The sequence below is a fragment of the Erithacus rubecula genome (assembly GCF_903797595.1).
Source record: "Erithacus rubecula genome assembly, chromosome: 3".
NCBI lineage: Eukaryota > Metazoa > Chordata > Aves > Passeriformes > Muscicapidae > Erithacus > Erithacus rubecula.
The window spans coordinates 147889368-147907293 of NC_136689.1; the positions used below are offsets into that span (position 1 = coordinate 147889368).

At 41.0% G+C, this 17926-nt stretch overlaps 1 protein-coding gene across 1 annotated transcript in view; it reads right to left on the reverse strand.

Annotated features, from left to right (window-relative positions):
* Positions 1 to 17926, reverse strand: part of NSMCE2 (NSE2 (MMS21) homolog, SMC5-SMC6 complex SUMO ligase) — a 125345-nt gene that overhangs the window by 80791 nt on the left and 26628 nt on the right. Inside the window, exon 3 of the mRNA XM_079302982.1 lies at positions 17810 to 17916. Coding sequence (XP_079159108.1) covers positions 17810 to 17916 — 107 coding nt within the window. The remainder of the gene's footprint in view (positions 1 to 17809; positions 17917 to 17926) is intronic.

The window sequence follows — 17926 nt, forward strand, 5'->3', positions numbered from 1 at the left end:
AACAATGCATGTGTATATTTATTTTACAGTTATCCCAGTGTAAAACTTGCAGATAATTTTTATTTTATTTCAGCTTACATGTCCTCTATGAGAATTTAAAAAAGCAAAAAAAAGGAAAATCCTACCAAAAAAAAGAACACACTTACAAGAAAATCAAGATTGCAGAGAACACTGATTTAATTCTTTTAATTCTGCTACTGGCGAAATCTCCCCCATAAACAAAGCCTGAGTTTCAAAATGTGAGGTAAATATAGTCTGAGATGAGGGAAAATTTTAGAAATGCTGGGTGAACACTGAGTTAGGAAAAACTAAGGCTGCAACACCAGCGTTGTGAAATGTTAAATGCAACATTACACGGCAAGCAGCTGAAGAGCTGATTTGGAAAAAAAAAAAAATTGGCTGTGCAAAGACATACAGGCTCACGTATGCTTTCCCAAAATATTTTTTGCGATACAGCAGCCTGTTAGTTTTCAGTTCACAGAGCACTTCCCCTTAGCAGAGACTTGTGGTGATACAGGCACAAACACCCAGAACAAAATGTTAGTCTTTTACAATATTTAATTTTTGTAGAGACTTAAACATTTTAATATGTCATTACAAAATTAAATGACTCAGTATAGATGTAATTCAGATGTACCAAAATGCATTAGTCATTCAATAAAAGAGGCACTGAGGTTTTACTAAAAATACTTTACAGAACAAAATAACAACATATATTTATTTTACTGAATGGTTTTTTGTGGAAAGCACATAAAACTAAATCCTATAAGCCGCCCTAATCTGCCTACCCTAAAACTAGGACTGCTAGTTCTTGACTTGAAGCAGCACAGCTAACTCACATCCATCTTCAACTTGTGTTTTGAACAGCAAAGTAAGAGGAAGCAATGTGTGATGCGATCCCAAGGCAAACAAACTGGGCAGGAACTCACTAAATCAGCAGCAGGGAGCTCCCTGCCAGGTGGGCGCCTCACTAGGGGTAGAGTTAACCTCCATCAGCTTCCCATTCATCTAGAGGAGATGGTATTCCTTAAGAAACACTATAAACAAGGAGCCCTGCCATCAGGGCACAAAACAGAAGCAATGCACTTAATATGCCAGATGGATTGCAGGGAGTGTAAAAGAAATCCCAGAGATGTCACCAAGAAAGGCTGCTCCCAAACACAGCACATGTCACCAGTAGTCACTGCTGCAGCCTTCCTGGTACTTTGACAACTCATCTTCCTTGGAAGTGGTGAGGGTACACTCTGCTACCCAAAGCTTGGACTGCTCATCTGTCCAGTGCTCCTCCCAGGGCAGGCAGCCATGGAGCCATGCTCAGGTCAAATCACTGCTCTGCTCAGGGAGGAGCAGCCAAGAGAAGCCAGTGGGCTTCACTGAAGGGGTGCTGCTCAGGAGAGCAATAAGGTATTTGAAAAAATTTCTCCAAGGTATAAACTTAAGGTCCATTGGAGTAAGAATTATAGATGTCTGCTAGAAATACTACACAGAAGAGAAAGAACAGTCTAGGAGGTTCTGGGAGTGTGTGGAAGAGAACTTCCAGACAAAATTGATGAGGGAGCCAACAAGGAAAGGCACTTGCTGGACCTGCTGTTGTGAATAGAGAGAGACTTGTGGGTGATGTCACAGGTGGAGGCTATCCTGGGCACGGGGATCACATGACATAGCGACAAAAGATGAAGTAAAAGACAGAGGTATTTTATAACTTCTTTGCTTCAATCTTCAATAGTCAGACCCAGTAAATCCAGCCCCCTGAGCCAGAAGACAGGGACAGTGAGCACAGTGAAGCCCCCACAATCCAAGGGCAACTGATGAGTGACCTGCTACAGCACACAAATCCCTGGGGCCAAATGGGATCCAACCAAGAGTACTGGGGGAGCTGGTGGAAGAGCTGACCAAGCCACTCTCCATCATTTGTCAGCAGTCCTGACTCTATGGGTAGGTCTCATTTGACAGGAAGGGAATCAATGTAACACCCATTACAGGAAGGGCAGGAAGGAGGATCTGGGGAGCTACAGGCCTATCAGCCTAACTTCAGTGCCAGAGAAGGTTCACCTTGAGTGCCAACACATGGCACATACAGGATAACCAAGGGATCAGGCCCAGACAATCACCAGCTTTTTAACTCCAATCACCAGTTTGTGGTGTTTGGAGTTAAATCCAGCTGGCAGCTGCTCACAAGTGGTGTTCTCCAGGGCTTGGTATTGAGGCCAGTTTCATTTAATATCTTTATGATCTGGGTGAGGGGATCAAGGGCACCCTCAGTCAATTTGCAAATGAATGTTGACACTGAGGTGCTGGTGCATGTCCAAAGAAGGACAAGAGAGCTGCTGGTGGAGCTGGGTAGTTGAGCCTGAAGAAAAGGAGGCTCAGGGGGACCTTACTACTCCCTACAACTCCCTTAAAGGAGGTTGTATCCAGATAGGGGTTGGTCTCTTCTCCCAAGTAACAAGAGACAGGAGAAGACAAAACAGTCTGAATTTGCTCCAGGGAAGGTTTAGATTGGGTATCAGGAAAAATTTCTTCACCAAAAATGTTATCAAGCATTGAAACAGGCTGCTCAGGGAAGTGGTTGAGTCACTGTTCCTGGAGGTATTTAAACAACACGTAGACGTGGTACACGAGAGTTACTGGTGGAGTTAGCAGTGTGAGGTTTATGACTGGACTCCAAGCTCCTAAGGGTATTTTCCAACCTTAATGATTCCATTCTATGGTTCCAGGTGGAAAGATATGACTGAAAACTTGCATTGTTTGGAAGCTGGAATTCCACCATTTCAGCTAACAGAAATACAGCTCTGCTTCCTCTTCCAGCTGTGCCTAGCTAACCACTTCAGAAACAGCTGGGTGTCTGGGGATAAAATTCTGAGGGGGTATCTCAAATCTTTGGACTAGTATCAGTACTAAAGAAAGCATTAGTGTTAGTGGCTTAAAATGCTTCCCATGTGAGGCAGAAGAATCCATCCCTACTATTCATGTGAGTCTGCTGCTTGCCCAGAACCTGGATCACTGATGCTGCACAGAAATTGCAAACACTTACCCAGCTCTTCAAATTCTACCTCTTGCTGCCATCCCCTGTGGGCCAGAAGTAACACAGCCAAGGGAAACCTTGAGCAGCTCAAATGGAAGAGAGAGCTCAGAGCAAAAATGCGATGGCAGAAATCCCAGTGGTGCTCTCCTCAACCCTTGTGGTCAATGGACAGGCCTGCTAGCAGATATAACCAGACTGATGCTTGTCTGCACAGCTGCTGTCACCAGCAAGGCTTTGGTTTCTTTGACTACAATGCCCCAATCAATGCAGATGGGCTGTTAAGAAGATATTAAAGCCACCTGACAAAAATAATTCTGTGAAGAAATTATGGTGCCAGTGTGGATGACTTTAAACTAAGTTCACTGAACAATGGAGCCTTTGCCCAGAGGTAAAGAAAGGAAGGATAAAGTCTGTGTAAGAAAAGGCCACATGGGAAAGTTATGCATTTCTGCTTGGAAGGAGGACAGGCACAGGCTAATATTGGGTGTCTGGGTACTAACACACAGAGCTTGGCCTACAAACAACAAGAATTGGAAGTCTATGAACAGTCAGAGTGTTCTGATGTCATTGGATCATGAAGATTAAATGGGATAGCATCCATGACTGGAAGAATGTCATGGAGGCGATTCAAGGAGAAAATGCAGAAGAATGGCAGTTGCACTTTCTTACAAAGCATATCCTTGTCTGTGCTGAGGCTCAGTGTGAAACCAGAGACTTATCTGATGGGAAACTCCTGGTCAAAAACAAAGGCAAAAGAAACATGAGCCATGCAGCCTCGGCCTGTCACACCACCTGTTCAAGAGACAATTAAGTGGATAATGCTATATACAAACAATGACCAAAAATGACCCATTGGTCCCCATTAGAGCCACATGGCATTGTGCAAACAATCCAGGGTATTTCTAGACTACATGGGTGATAACTTTTTAATGCAAATGCTAGAGAGGTAACAAAGGTAATATCCTATGTGACCTCTGTACACAAACATGGAAGAAAAGTGGCAAATGTGGTCACAGATAGTAGCTTGGGAGCAGTGACCACAAGCTGATTGTATCCAGGATCCAGAAGACTGGGAAGGTAAGGAGAAGAAATAGGACTAAGGATTTTATGCAAATGGCCTTTGGATTATACAGGGCATGGCTCAGAAGAATCTCCAGAGAAGTTGAAGCAAAAGATGCCATCTTAGCTGATATTTTTGTAGAAAACTTACTGCCAACCAAGGAACTAATAATAATCTTATTTTACAACAAAATTGACATTTCAGTAGAAGACTCACTGACTAATAAAGAAGATTCTTAACGAACTGTAATGGAAAAGGACAGCTTACAGAAAACAAAAAAAAAAGTACAAAACCACTACTTTGGCACTTAGGAACAACACTGAGAAAACCAAAGCATATTTAGAATGGAAACAAGTGATAGATGTAAACAGCAACAAGACAGAGTTTTGTAAATTCAGAGGAAATGTGAGGATGTTTCTGAATGGAGAAGACAACCCAGTGGTTGTGCAGTTGAAAAAGGTTGAAGTACTGGATGCATTTTTGTCTCCATCTTCAGGCAAAGATCCTAGACTTTCAGATGTACTAGGATGGCTTGACAAGGAACATTTTTGGGACAAATTAGGAATAAGTTAGAACAGCTGATGTACTCAAATCTGTGCAGTCACAATTGATCTGAAAGTGCTGATAGAGTCAGCTGATGTGTCACTAGACCTGCCTCTCATCTCCAAAAAATATGATCATTGATCGCTGATAACTGGAGAAAGGCTAGCACCGTGCCTGGCTTTAGCAAGACATAAGAAAGGCAACTACAGGCCACTTAGCCTGCCTCCAGCCCCTGAAGGATTGCATACCACTTCCTTCTGGAACCCACCTCCAGACATGTAGAGAGCAAAAAGGTAATCGGCCACAATCAGCACAGAATCACAAAGGGCAGTTAATGCTTGATGAAACTGATGACTGCTTTCTGTGATGAACTGACATGAAATGCAGGTGTGGGGAGACTGCTGGATGTAGGAAAATGGTCTGTTGGATAGACTGAAAATTACTGGGTCAGCCAGCTCAGAGGGTAATGCTCACAGCAAACACCAGTTTGCAACCCAACTGGTAGCCTGTACCAAGAGGTGTATTGTAGTGCTGAACAGAAGAGATGAATATGTTCAATATTCTCACCAAAGGCTCAGATGATGAAACTAAATGCACTCTCAGCAATCTCCTACACATAACCAACCCGGCAGCATTTGACACATCAAGCTTGAATCAAGAAGGACCTTGAAGAAAATCAGAACTGGTAATGCCAAGTTCAAGAAGAGTTCTACAGCTTTTCTAGAGGCAGGAAAATCCCAGGCATCAGTAGACATGAGGAACTGACTGGCCTTGTAGCAGCTCTGCTATGGTAGATGCCAAGTGAAATTTCAGGGAACTTTTTCACTGCTAATTAGCAAATTGGATACAGCTACATTTGGAGCAGCATGGCCAGCAGGACAACAGAAGTTTTTCTTCCCCTCTATGAATCATTGGTTAGGAAACAGCTGAAATACTGCATCTCATATCAGACTCCCCAGTTCAAGTGGCACGTGGAGAAACCCAAGTCTGGAAAGGGGCCATGGGCTCATGACTGGCAAGCTGAAGAAGTTGGGGTTTTTTATACCCATAAACATGAGGCTAAGAAAGGCAAAAAACTAATTCAAGAAGAGTTACAAAAATGATGGAGCCAAGTTTTCCTCGAGTAACGAAAACACACGTAATAGTGGGTTTTCTCTGACACTGCTATCAACTTAATGCTTTCTTTTTCAAGAAGTACAACATGCTTTGTTGTGTCTTATCCAGTATCTCCAGTAATAAGCAGCCCACAATCACAACTTCATTGACTAAATTTATATATCCTAGTTGGATCACATATCTATTTCATGACACTGTTGATGGGAATATTAAAGGCACTTTTATATTCACCAGTCCAGGAATCTCAATGACTGATCTTGAGATTTATCAAAATAGTTTTAAAACCTACACTGTATTTTACTTAACTGTCCAGGAAAACATTTTATCCCATTTGGTGTGGCCGAGATCAGAGCAAATTTCAGCTGAAATTTCATCAAGTTTATAAGAAGTCCTAGCAGGTAATCACCCAGAGCTGCTATTCACCTCCTCCCATCAGTACTACAAGATCTGTTATTTAGAACAAGTTATTAAAGTTTTTTTGGGCATCAAGGGAGAAAACCGGCTGCAAGACAAGGATCTAGCTGAAGATTCCTCCCTTTTTTAATCCACGTAGGTGTAGCTCTGCAAACTTCAAGTTGCATTTTATCTGCTAGTACCTAATTATTAAATGGTTTATGTGGTTTTATATTATATGGATTTGAAGCGAGCTTTCAGACTAAGAATTTTTCAATTATGTAACAATGCCCAGAGCAGGAGCTGTTCATTTACTTATTTTTTAAATCATCAAATATATGAGTAAGAACAGAGAGATAAATTATTAGATATCCTGAAAATTTTCCAAATATTAAAATTATGGAGGTGGAAGGTCGCTTTTAGATAGAATAATATTCCAAAATAGGTTTGAAACAGACAATAAATGTTTATCTAAAGCTCCACAGCTATTCAACATAAATTTCAGGGTGCAGTAGTGCTTGTGGAGACTGAGTTTTCTATGCAGTTTATTTTCTGCTTCTTTCAGATATGGTACCTCAGATCAAAGACCCATCTAGCATATTCACTTCTCTTTAACAACGACAGAAGCAAAAAGCTGGAGTGAGAATCAAATGAGCACCAAATCGAAAGATCTTTCCCTGTTTTTCACCACATACTTTCCCTACACCTAACAGCTTGCAGTTTAGGGATTTACCAAGACAGTGACTGTATTTGAATCTGCATCTAACAGCTGTCAAGGACTTTTATTTCTATTAATTTGTCCAGTAGCTTTTTGAACTCATAAATTATTTTGGTCTCCATAACGTCCTGTGGCAACTAATTCCACAATGCAATTATTCACTGTGTAAAAAGTTACTTCCTTTTGTTGATTTAAACTTGCTGCTGGATAATTTCATTAAATGGCTCTTAATGTGACACCCGGTGAACAAACACTTCTGTTCCATCCATGACTACACACTGCTATTATAGTCACCTCTTACCTGAATTAACACAGTTTCTCCTTGAGCAGAAGCCATACCTGTAATCCTGTATAGGTGCTTTTTGCTTTAGCTGGATTTTGCCCTTACCATAAAACAGTCTCTTTCTATTAAAAATTTACCAGATAAATAACTGCTGAAAAGTACTAGTATAAGGAGGAACTAACATAAAGAGTTTGGGTCAGAGTTTTGTGGGGCTTGAAAATGGCCAAGTATAAACTCACACTGAACTGTGACAACCAGTACAACTACAGTGAGCTGTGCTGGGCACATACACAAACCTGGTTGATAGGATTTGTTTGGTATTTGTTTATAAGCCTGACTGACAAAGGTGGCCAGGCACCTGTCAACCTAACTGATCGATTAAGGAGGATGACTCTCTAAACTCAGGTTCAATTAGTCCGTACAGGATGGGTAGAGACACACAAAATTGATGGGCCAGCTCTGTGCAGATGCAACTGCTGGGCAAGATTTTCCTAAGACACTGTTCAATGATATTTCCATGTGCCCTGTTGGATTATATCTGCCAAGAGATACAAAGCACTGCTGTCAGTGGGAGAAAAGGCAATACTGCTGAGTCTTCTCCAAGGGCAGGTGACCAAACAACAACAGCCAAGTCAGGGTTAGGCCAAAAAAAGGTAACAAAGGGATTCCAAAGCCTAAACAAGATGCAAGAGAGGAAGCAAGAGAAAAGATGGAAAAGCTGCCCAGTTATCTGAACATCAGTATGCCATTGAGAGGAGATGGTGGTGAGGGCTATGGCTCACTGTCAGTGGAATTTAGCAGAGAGCAGTGGGGAAAGGTGAGGTTGGTTTGTGAGGACTAAAGGCATACAGTGGGGTTGTTAATAGCTTCTCTAGAAACTTCGTCTTTCAAGAGACAGTTTTACTGAACTGGATCAAACTGCCTCTAGCAAAGCCCAGCCTTTACCTGCATCCCTTGATCACCTCCAACTAAGCATAAAAATATCCATGGAGAAACAGTTCATTTACAGCCCACACTTTGTATTACAACAATTATCACACCCCACAAAACCACACCCTGTAAGTTTTCCCTTACCAGAGTTGCCATCTTCCCAGCAACTCTTGTGAACTCACCATTGCATCCAGGCCCTTGCTATCCAATCTTCTCCCCACACAACAGACTGCAGGGGAAAAAACAGCATCATAACAGCTTTGAACAGTGGATGAGTACCCAGTTGAACAAACACTGCGAATGGCTCATGCAGAAGCAGTGGCAAGGCAGTGAGGCACTAGCATTTGTAGAGTGCTAGAAGAGTGAAGAGTAGCAACATCAATGAGCTTTTAATTTCACTAGTTTTGTAGAATTTATCAGGTGTGGTATGTGTGAGTACATGTAAGCATGGGAATTTTACACTTTATGAGGAAGTCTGGAGCACATTTGAGGTACACACTTATTTTCTTAAGTCTTTTATAGTATTTTTCCTTTACTGTTAGTGCTAACACACAAGTCTAAGGACAAAATAAATACTTCAGCTGGTTAAATCAGCTTGCTCAGGCTATACACCTATGAATAAGATGAGAGCCCATAAATTATCTCAACTTGCCAACCCTTATTATCAAGCACACTGTAACTCATAGTGGGTTAACAACAATGGGGCAATGTTTGGGAGATACCATGATATCTGGTATTGATTCCTGGCAGGATTCAGGTATTTTTTGAAGCCTCTTCTTCAAATTGGAAGATAATACAATGCATATATACTACTAGGCTGATTGTTTTTTTTCATTCCAATAAGTACTGAAATAGGCATAGTTTCATACTGCAGCACATCATAAACACAAAGAAGTCATGATGCTGCTCTTATCTCCCAGCATAAAAATATAAAGCAAAGAAATGCTCTCCATTTTAACAAAGGCCCCAAATACACAGTTCTGTAAAAGTGGAAACATTCACAGGAAACCATACTACAAAGTCGTATGACTTTGGTCCATTCTAAAAGAATGCAACATGTTACATGCACACTCCTGTTTTCACCCAGTATTGAACAACTTAACAAGAAGTCCCAAGCAATATAATTTATGAGGAAACTAGGAATGAGAGTATTAAACTCCTACCACTAACTTCTTCTTAGCTGAAATTCTTCAACGAAAACAAATTCGTGGCAGCAGCAGCCACAAAAAAAATAAGTGTGATCTAGTTGCTGCTGTAAGCAACATTGTATCTGTGATTCATTATAAATCTGCTAAGAATTTTGATGAGGAAAAATCTGGGTAACTGAGTATTTTTGTTGACAAAATCAGTTAAAAATATACTAGGAGAAAAAGTAAATGTTTTTAAACAAGTGACTTAGCATTTAAAATCTTGGAGAAGGAATATTAAAGTATCCAACATATACATATAATTTCTGGAAACAATTACAGTAATTAAAACAACACTCAACCTTTGGAGGGCAATATTTTATGGAAGGCGTTCCAGAAACTGCCTCCCCACTGATCAGCTTGGGTGCGTTCAATTGACAGGAGAAACTAATTTAAAGTAAAAACTCCTGCTGCTGAGAATCATCCAGGATTTAGCACTCAACCTTCACCCTCTGGCTCCAAGGATTTAAATCCTTAGACTGTCAGCTGGAGCTTTCTAAATGAAACTATTAATTTGAAATACTATTTTCACTACTGAGCAACTAAAAGTACAACACCAGTGTTTCTAGTAATAAATTTCATCTACAAAAAAAAAAATCATTATTTGAGATTAAGATAGCTTTTTAATTACTAATCACAGAGACTCTTAGTTGTTCTACGTGTGAGCTTCTGGAATTTCAGAAAAAGTTCAGGCTGTCAGTTGCAATCTCCATTGAAATTAAATCTTTTTTAATCATTAAAAAACTGAATTCAAATAGCTTTGAATTTTTCAGGTAGAAAAGAAAATATATCTCTATAAGCAGAGCTATGGGAGGCTGTCCACACGACTGAGATCGTGGTTGAGCGAGACTGTAAATTTAGTTTCGGGATGTCTCGTATGAGATCAAAACCACCACAGCTGCATGACACACCAATTGAGTGTAACCCACTCTGCCAAATCTAATTTTGCACGGTTATGCTCCATCAGGTAGTGTCTGTCCTGCAGCCAAAACACAGCCAGCATAAACAGTGTCATGTGATCTGGTATACTTGATGAGAATGCTACCAGGTGATTTGGTACTGCGTAAATGCAGTGTTAAAGAACACGGGACCACAGCCCAAAGAACACAGTGAAACAATTTGTCAAGGTCAACCACACAAGCTGCTAATAGACCTGAAAATAGAATGCAGCCCTCCTTAATCTTTGCTACCTACTGGGCAGCACAGCTGCCCAACATAGCAAACACACTTTTCAAATTACTAAGTGGTTCCCAAGACTTCTTTGGCACATTTGTTCTTAATTCTATCCCTGCTGTCACCATAGCTACAGAGGTCCCAGTTCCATGTGATGGCCCTAGGTCCAGAACATTTATTTTTCACCTGAATCTTCCCTGCTAACCAGTTGTGGCCTCTGCTGCCCCACTCCTACCCACACAAGCCAAGGGCCATTTCAGCAACTACCATGTTGACATTGCAAATATTTAGGAAAATGTTTAGCTTGACCAATGTAAGCAACCACAGTGAATTCAAACAAACCTATGTCCATATGCAAGAATTTCCAGGGTTTATTCTCCAAAAAGCAGGATACATTTCTATGCTTGCTAGGAGACACTAAGACACACTACTGAGGATTGCTATATAACCCACATAAAATAAAACACTACTCCTACTTCTTTATGTGCTGCTCACTAAAAAAATATTTTAATTGCAGCTCACCAAATGCTGACTCTAACATATTACTGTAGAGAACTACACATATAGATCCCTAATTCTTGGAAAATAAAACAGCTTCCATCAAATGCTTAGCCCAACACATACAGAGACATACAAAAAAGTAAAGCAAATAGTATAAAGTAAATATTAGAAAGGTGCTTAAATGCATCTCTGCCCCAGTTTCTGCAGGAAGCAGAGTACATGCCTACAACAGTGCTGTATTGTTTGAATTACTGTTTGGAGTTGGAAGTAGGACAGAGCAAAAAATGCACTGTTGATTATAAATTGTATCAAATAAATTGTACTGAAGAAACTTTAAAATGTTAAAAAACTCCACAGCTATCTAATGCTAGAAATAAGCTTGTCTGTAAGAGTTTAAGTAAGTCCTGTGGCATTATATATATAGATAGATGTCACATATTATCTTTCTCTACTATCCTGCCCAAGTTATTATAAGGATTTAATCCAATGTCCACATTTTGCTTACTCTGTAAGATGAATAGTCAGTGTGAAGTGGTTTCACTAGGAGATAGCAAGTAAACAAGCACTAAAGAGGAATTCCAATTACAATTCAAGGTACCAAAATAACAGCCAAGAGGACATCCATTGTTTAAAAAAAACCTTTAAAGATGATGCAAGTTCTCCAAAAATCTCCAAAGAAATTGTCATTGGTACAACATCTTTCACCAGGGTCTTGACTTATTGCTGTTGCTGGTGCCCTTCAGTATGCTGAGTGAATTTCAAGATAAAATCACTTGCTTTTACAATTAGAGAGTCAGGATAAATGCAGCAAAAGACTACAAGAGCTCTTTTATTCTCCCCTGCCAGCCCAAGAAAAGATATATCCATTCCACTAAACCCATTTTTCTGGTACTTCACAAAAACCTTCCCAAGCAAATTCTGTGCAGCAAAGGACCTTTTTGATAAAAAGAAGGTCCCAAAATTTTCATGGGTAGCAGACAACATTTCAGAATCAAGAAACACTGATGTCAGAGGAAATGCTCTGAGCTCAGCTGTGGAGTGAAGGTCACAGTTGCAGATATGGGTATCATCAGTGGATTTTGCCCTAAAACATGTTCTTACGATAGTGTAGCAAGAGGAAAAAAGAACAGCAAAGTATTTATTAAGAAAGTGTCAGCACCAAAAAGGCTGTTTGTTCCATGAAACTAGAAAGTGCCATGTCAAAAATTGCTTCACTGAACACACTGTAATGGGTGTCACAGTGCCAGTCACAGTCAGAGGGTCCTGAATCAGCTAAAATACATGAACCTCTTGGGACTCACACTTTTCCTGGTACTTATCTCTACAGAAAACTAAGTGACAATCTGGTTTTTAAGCACAGTCCTGTCTCTAACAGGCAACAGCAGTCACTGATGACCCTGCTGGCACTTGCCACATACACTAAATTTGGTCATTACACTAGTTCTGCTGCCGTGGCTGTGTCAGTGAAGATGGGAGGTGGACGGAATCACATCCTCTGCTTGACCTTGCTGTTCCTTCAAAGACCACACTGCAAGTGAAGCTACCACTGCAGAAGTGTTTTGTTGCTTTAGTTTGCTTTGTCAAAAGAGACAACTTGGACATTTGAAAGAACCTTCTCCAGAAGGACTACTGGCCTACAAAGTTATGCTGGCAGAAGCTGGTTAACAAAGATGTTAAGTCCCTTTCATTTTTATGAGAAGAAGGAAGACCATCCAAGTCACTACAGCATTATATTATGAGTTTTAAGTGAGGAAACCAGAACTCTGCTACACAAGTTGCAAATCAGAGACCATGGATTTAACTGTACAGCAGCTTTAAACAGGATTCTTTACTTTTCTGCAGAGGCTTTTAGATCACTCACAAGCTGGACACTTGGACTACGACCTACATCACTGAAGGGAATTATCCCTCTGCAGGATTACAACCTACACAGTTTCCCACTAAGATACAGACCCCAGTACTGAAGTAATCTGCTCTAAATTACTGACCCAGTGAACAAACATCCCCTCCTACTCATACTCCAACCTTACTAGTCTACAGGGAAGAACTACTATCAAAAATACAAAACATTTTTAAGAGTAGTTCCTATATATCCTGTAGAGACAAAATCACTCTTGTACAAGAAACACAGTGCACCACTCATCTTTGCAAAGGAAGAATGAACATATAACAAGGTGTGACTTCACATAAATGACCAACACATCCAGACTTCAAATCCTCTCAAGACATACACTTAGTTCAGTTGTATGTAGTTTTACATAAATAACCTAACAAATAACATTTTAATTTCACTTCCTGGGTTCAACCTTAAATTAACTTTGAATTAAATTACAATTTTAACTGTTCAGTTTACATGCAGGATAATCAGAAACAAAGATGTCAGCAGCCACCGGCAGAGTGACAGATATGATTCATCAAGAACAATGTGGGCAAGCTCTAGGAGAAGTAGGATAAAACCCAAGCATCTATGTCACATCTAATATTTCCCTCTTTTCTTCAGCTCAACACCACATCCTTCTAAGCACTCTTTCAACCTTTCTCTTCTTCATCCGTCTATGTGATCTCAAGATTTCCCAAGCCCATGTCCTTTACCTCTTAGTCTGTCTCTTCTCATTCTGAGTCCTTCCTTTGCTTAGTTTTTTTCTTAAGTATGTCTCCTCTGTGTTTCTTCCACCTCACTAAGGTTTGGGTTTCACTGTCACGGTGCTCATGTTTAGCAAAAGGCAGACATAAATCAAGCTAGACAAAGTGATGTTTGGCAAAGAAGTAACTTGCAAAGGGAAGCACCAAACAATCCTTGCCAGAGATGCCATTACCACATTCAACAATTTCCTGCCACCTGAAAAAGAAACAAAATAGCCCAGGTTCTCTTTCCCTAAAGGAGAAGAAAAGACAGGGGGAATAATCTAACTTTAGAAGTCAGTTTTGTCTTCCATATTCTCTAGTTTGATCTGTAATACATTGTAATTCATTTTATCTAGAGAAGTCTGGGGACTTCAGAAGATTCATCCCAGCTTTTACAGTCCCAAAGAAACCAAATGCTTGAAAAGCTGAGAGTGATCAGTCCACCATCACCATCTCTGCTTATCCAGAGAGCAGAGTGGAAGTGAGGGAGCAGGCACATCTTCTGAAATTAAGTACCATGAGACAGTACAGGAAAGCTAAACCTGTAGGAACCATGAGCCATGACCCAAGAAGCAAGAACAGGACACAAAAAATCAAAATATGATGCCAAGTACAATTTTGCTTGAACGTTGTGCTCATTAGGTAAATTCAGTACAATATCTGTCCATAGGCTATGACCAACCCCTGCTCAAATAAGCCACTTCCTTAGAGTGTGCACAGTAAAACAAATGTGCACTGGGTCATCCCATGCAGGGAAGAGAATGCAAAGCCAATGACTACACAGCTAGATTGTTACATATACAGGAAATGTCATCTTTTTGTGTTCACAGTGTATAAAAATGAGCACTTGGCATACTGAAGACATGGATTCACCACCTGGAACCCGTTCTCTGCAGAGACACGAAATAAAATCAAGTATCTTGACTCTGTGTTTAGATTGTCTTCCTGCACACTGGGTGAAAGAACCTGTATTTGGGACAACACAATATGCTGGCATTCTGGCCACTTGAGAACTCTGTCAGAGTACGGAACACTTGAGCCAGGGTTCCAATCATTTGGGTCCGTTTCAAGAGTATAAAAAATTCTGCAAGAGATACTGCAGATCCATCAGTCTTTTGTTGTTACACTAAAAAGAAGAGTGCTCTCTGGACTTTGCATGGTAAGGACCTAAATATTAGCTAATTTCTTATAAAAACACCCATTTGAAATGAAAGAAGAAGCAGCAGCAGAAGTCCACTCATTACACAGGTACAAGAAAATCCAGTGGCACAGGGAGTTTCCACAGACAAAGGATTTCCCACAGCCTATTGTTGGAAACACTGTGATTCAATTCCTCACTTCTTGCTCAACAGGCTGCTGATTTAACCAGAGGAGGATGCTGGTATGTCTCACCTTCTGCATTCCACCTACTGCAGCCTAAATCAACAAAAAACTGGCTTTGAGGAAACATGTGACTATATCTCATGCTAGTTTCAAGTTATTTACATTACAATCCTTTGGTTTTACAATATCATCTTTCTGTCAATGCCATTTAAAGTTACACAGAATAATGTATCAGGAATTTTAACAGCTGCTGACTCCTTATCTTGTTAAATTCCAGTTGGACATTAGAAGCAGCTGGTTAAAAGGTGAAACACAGACTATAATATACTTTCAGATTCATTTCTGTATGAGGAAACTACAGAACAGAAAAATCATCAAGAAACAAATGTATAAAATAATCAGGTACAATGTGTTTTACAGCTGGAGACAAATCCTGTCTATGAAGAACAGACTGCTTGTGAAAATTAATGACCTGCTGCAACTCCCCAGAGAAAGCCCTCAGGTAAGGAATTCAGATGGAATCAGGGAGCAAGTCAGTGGAGGCTATTTTAAAACCAAGCCACTCTACAGCTGCTTCCAGGTGCAGCCCTAAATTCAGCAACAGTATCTGTTTCCCAGAAGTAGATTTTAAGCCATCTCTGACAGGTAACTGGAGAGGGGCAGTGCAGTTTCAGAGGCATGGCAGGCAGCTAGCCTCCAAAATAAAGCATGAGCTGTTATTTTTCAGAGAACACATAGTAACTCTGTTCTACGTCAGAAGTTATATACATTTCGTTTTCATACTCAGGAAGGTTTGTTCAGGATACTGACAATTCCCTAGAGTGAAGCAGGAAGCAGAGTCAGGAGGAGTGCAGCTAGAGGCTAACAGATTAACCATTACAAAATTTATAGTCCATGTAGACTTTAAAACATGTTAGATATCTTGGAGCTGCATTTTTAAAACCTTAGCACTGAAATAACAGGAAATGAGCTTGTTTAACAACACAAAGAAGCTGTATTAGAGAAAAAAAATGAGGGAAAGGAAAACTAACCCTTTCAGCTGTATTTTTTGCACACCAGCACAGATAAGCACACAACAGATACTGCTGGATTCAATCCTAAAAATCACAAATGTATCACTGCTCTGCCAAAACCAACAAAAATACCTTGACTTCAGTGAAGCAGTTACACCTGTGCTCAACCTAAAACATCATGAGTGATGCATCTGAAGTAAATAGCACTGGACTACTTTGTTGGTGAAGGCACAGACTTGCTCTTTATAATCCCAAACTTGAAAAAATGTGTTTTGCTGATAAATGGAAATAATGAAAGAAGTTAAAAAAATCATTGTTGAAAATTACTTGCAATTCCTATTATAACAATAAGACATCAACTATTAATTGGCTCATAATCAAAACATAAACCAACTGTGTTTCGCTCAAGTCTGAATATACATTAGTCTCTAACACTGAGGACTTGGTCACAATTTCCTAGAAAGCTTTGAAAATCATGAATAGTTCAAATAAAAGGAAAAAGTTTTGAACCATTCAATATAAACTAGGAGGTCTGCAATTATGGTGATATCTAAAGTGAAATGTATATTTGAAAAATACATGGGGAAAGTGCCTGCATTTACTGGTGTGCAACACTTGCTGATGTAGACATAGTTTTGACCTCCTTTTAAACATGCATATTTAATTATCCGAATGAAGATTTTTCAGTTAAGCATGTGATCAGATGATTTTTAAAAAAACTAAAGGAAAACCTTTCTACAATGGAAAAACCATAAATGCATCTCAACAGAACTAGTGCAAAATGCATGGCTTTGCTCTGCTTTTATTTCTTTTAAAAGAACAAAAAGTAACAGCAAGGCAGGTTTAATTGAAAAGCTCACCCTTTACACCTGAACATTTTGAAACACAGATTTCCCACCATGAAGGGAAATCAGGGATGTGCTTTTGCGTTTTCTAGAGAAATCCATGGAAAGCCGACCCCGAGAAGCCTCTGCACAGACACACACTAGAACAGTCGCTCGGGAAGTTGAGTTCTCCCGTTCCTCCCGAAGCTGAGGCTGAGCCAGCGGGCTCTGCGCGTTCCCGGCCGGATCTGCCGCGGAGCCGCCGCTCGCTCCCGCCGGGACGGGATCGCGCCGAGCCCGGGACGGGAACGCGCAGAGCCCGGACGGGAACGCGCAGAGCCCGGGCGGGAACGCGCCGAGCCCGGGACGGGAACGCGCCGAGCCCGGGACGGGAACACGCAGAGCCCGGGCGGGAACGCGCCGAGTACGGGCGGGAACGCGCCGAGTACGGGCGGGAACGCGCCGAGTACGGGCGGGATAGCGCCGAGTACGGGCGGGAACACGCCGAGCCCGGACCGGGCAGCGCGCGGGGGCGGCGCCCCCTGGCGGCCACTGCCAGCACCGCCACCGCGCCCCGGTCCGTCCGTCCGTCCGTCCGTCCTTTGTCCGTCCCGTGTCCTTTGTCCAGGGGCAGAGCGAGGCCCTGGTTCACAGAGCGAGCAATCCTCAGCTCACCCTTTACACACACCAGCCAGGTCAGGTGGCAGGAAGGCAGCGGCAAGCAGGCTTTAAAACACCGGCTCTCTGCAGCCACAACCATCGGTTTGCTCTCAAATCAGCTGCCTCACTCATCTGCCCTTCCATCTTCCACATTCCATGAGCTGGTACCACCTGAGAGTGGAGTGTCTTAACTACAGTGTCCTCAATCGTTCCCAAGGGTGTGAGTTTGGTGGGAGAAGTTAAAAACTCTCCCACCCTGAAGCAAGCTGGGGAAAAAAATTAAGAGTTGTACTGGCAACTTCAGTGTTTTAGAATTTTATACCGGCTGAAGAACTGTCTTTTCAAATGTGTATTGTTTAAATGTAATATTTGTATCTTTTAAAAGATAATAGTTAAATAAGGGTATGTTTTCATGACTTAATGAGAAGAGTTTACCTGATTTATGGTTTCTTCGAATGCTTTTATATAATGATTAAGTTCTCTGTCCATTGTAGCATATTCTAACATGACTTTTTCCATATTGTTAACATCCTCTTCATCATCTGCAAAATA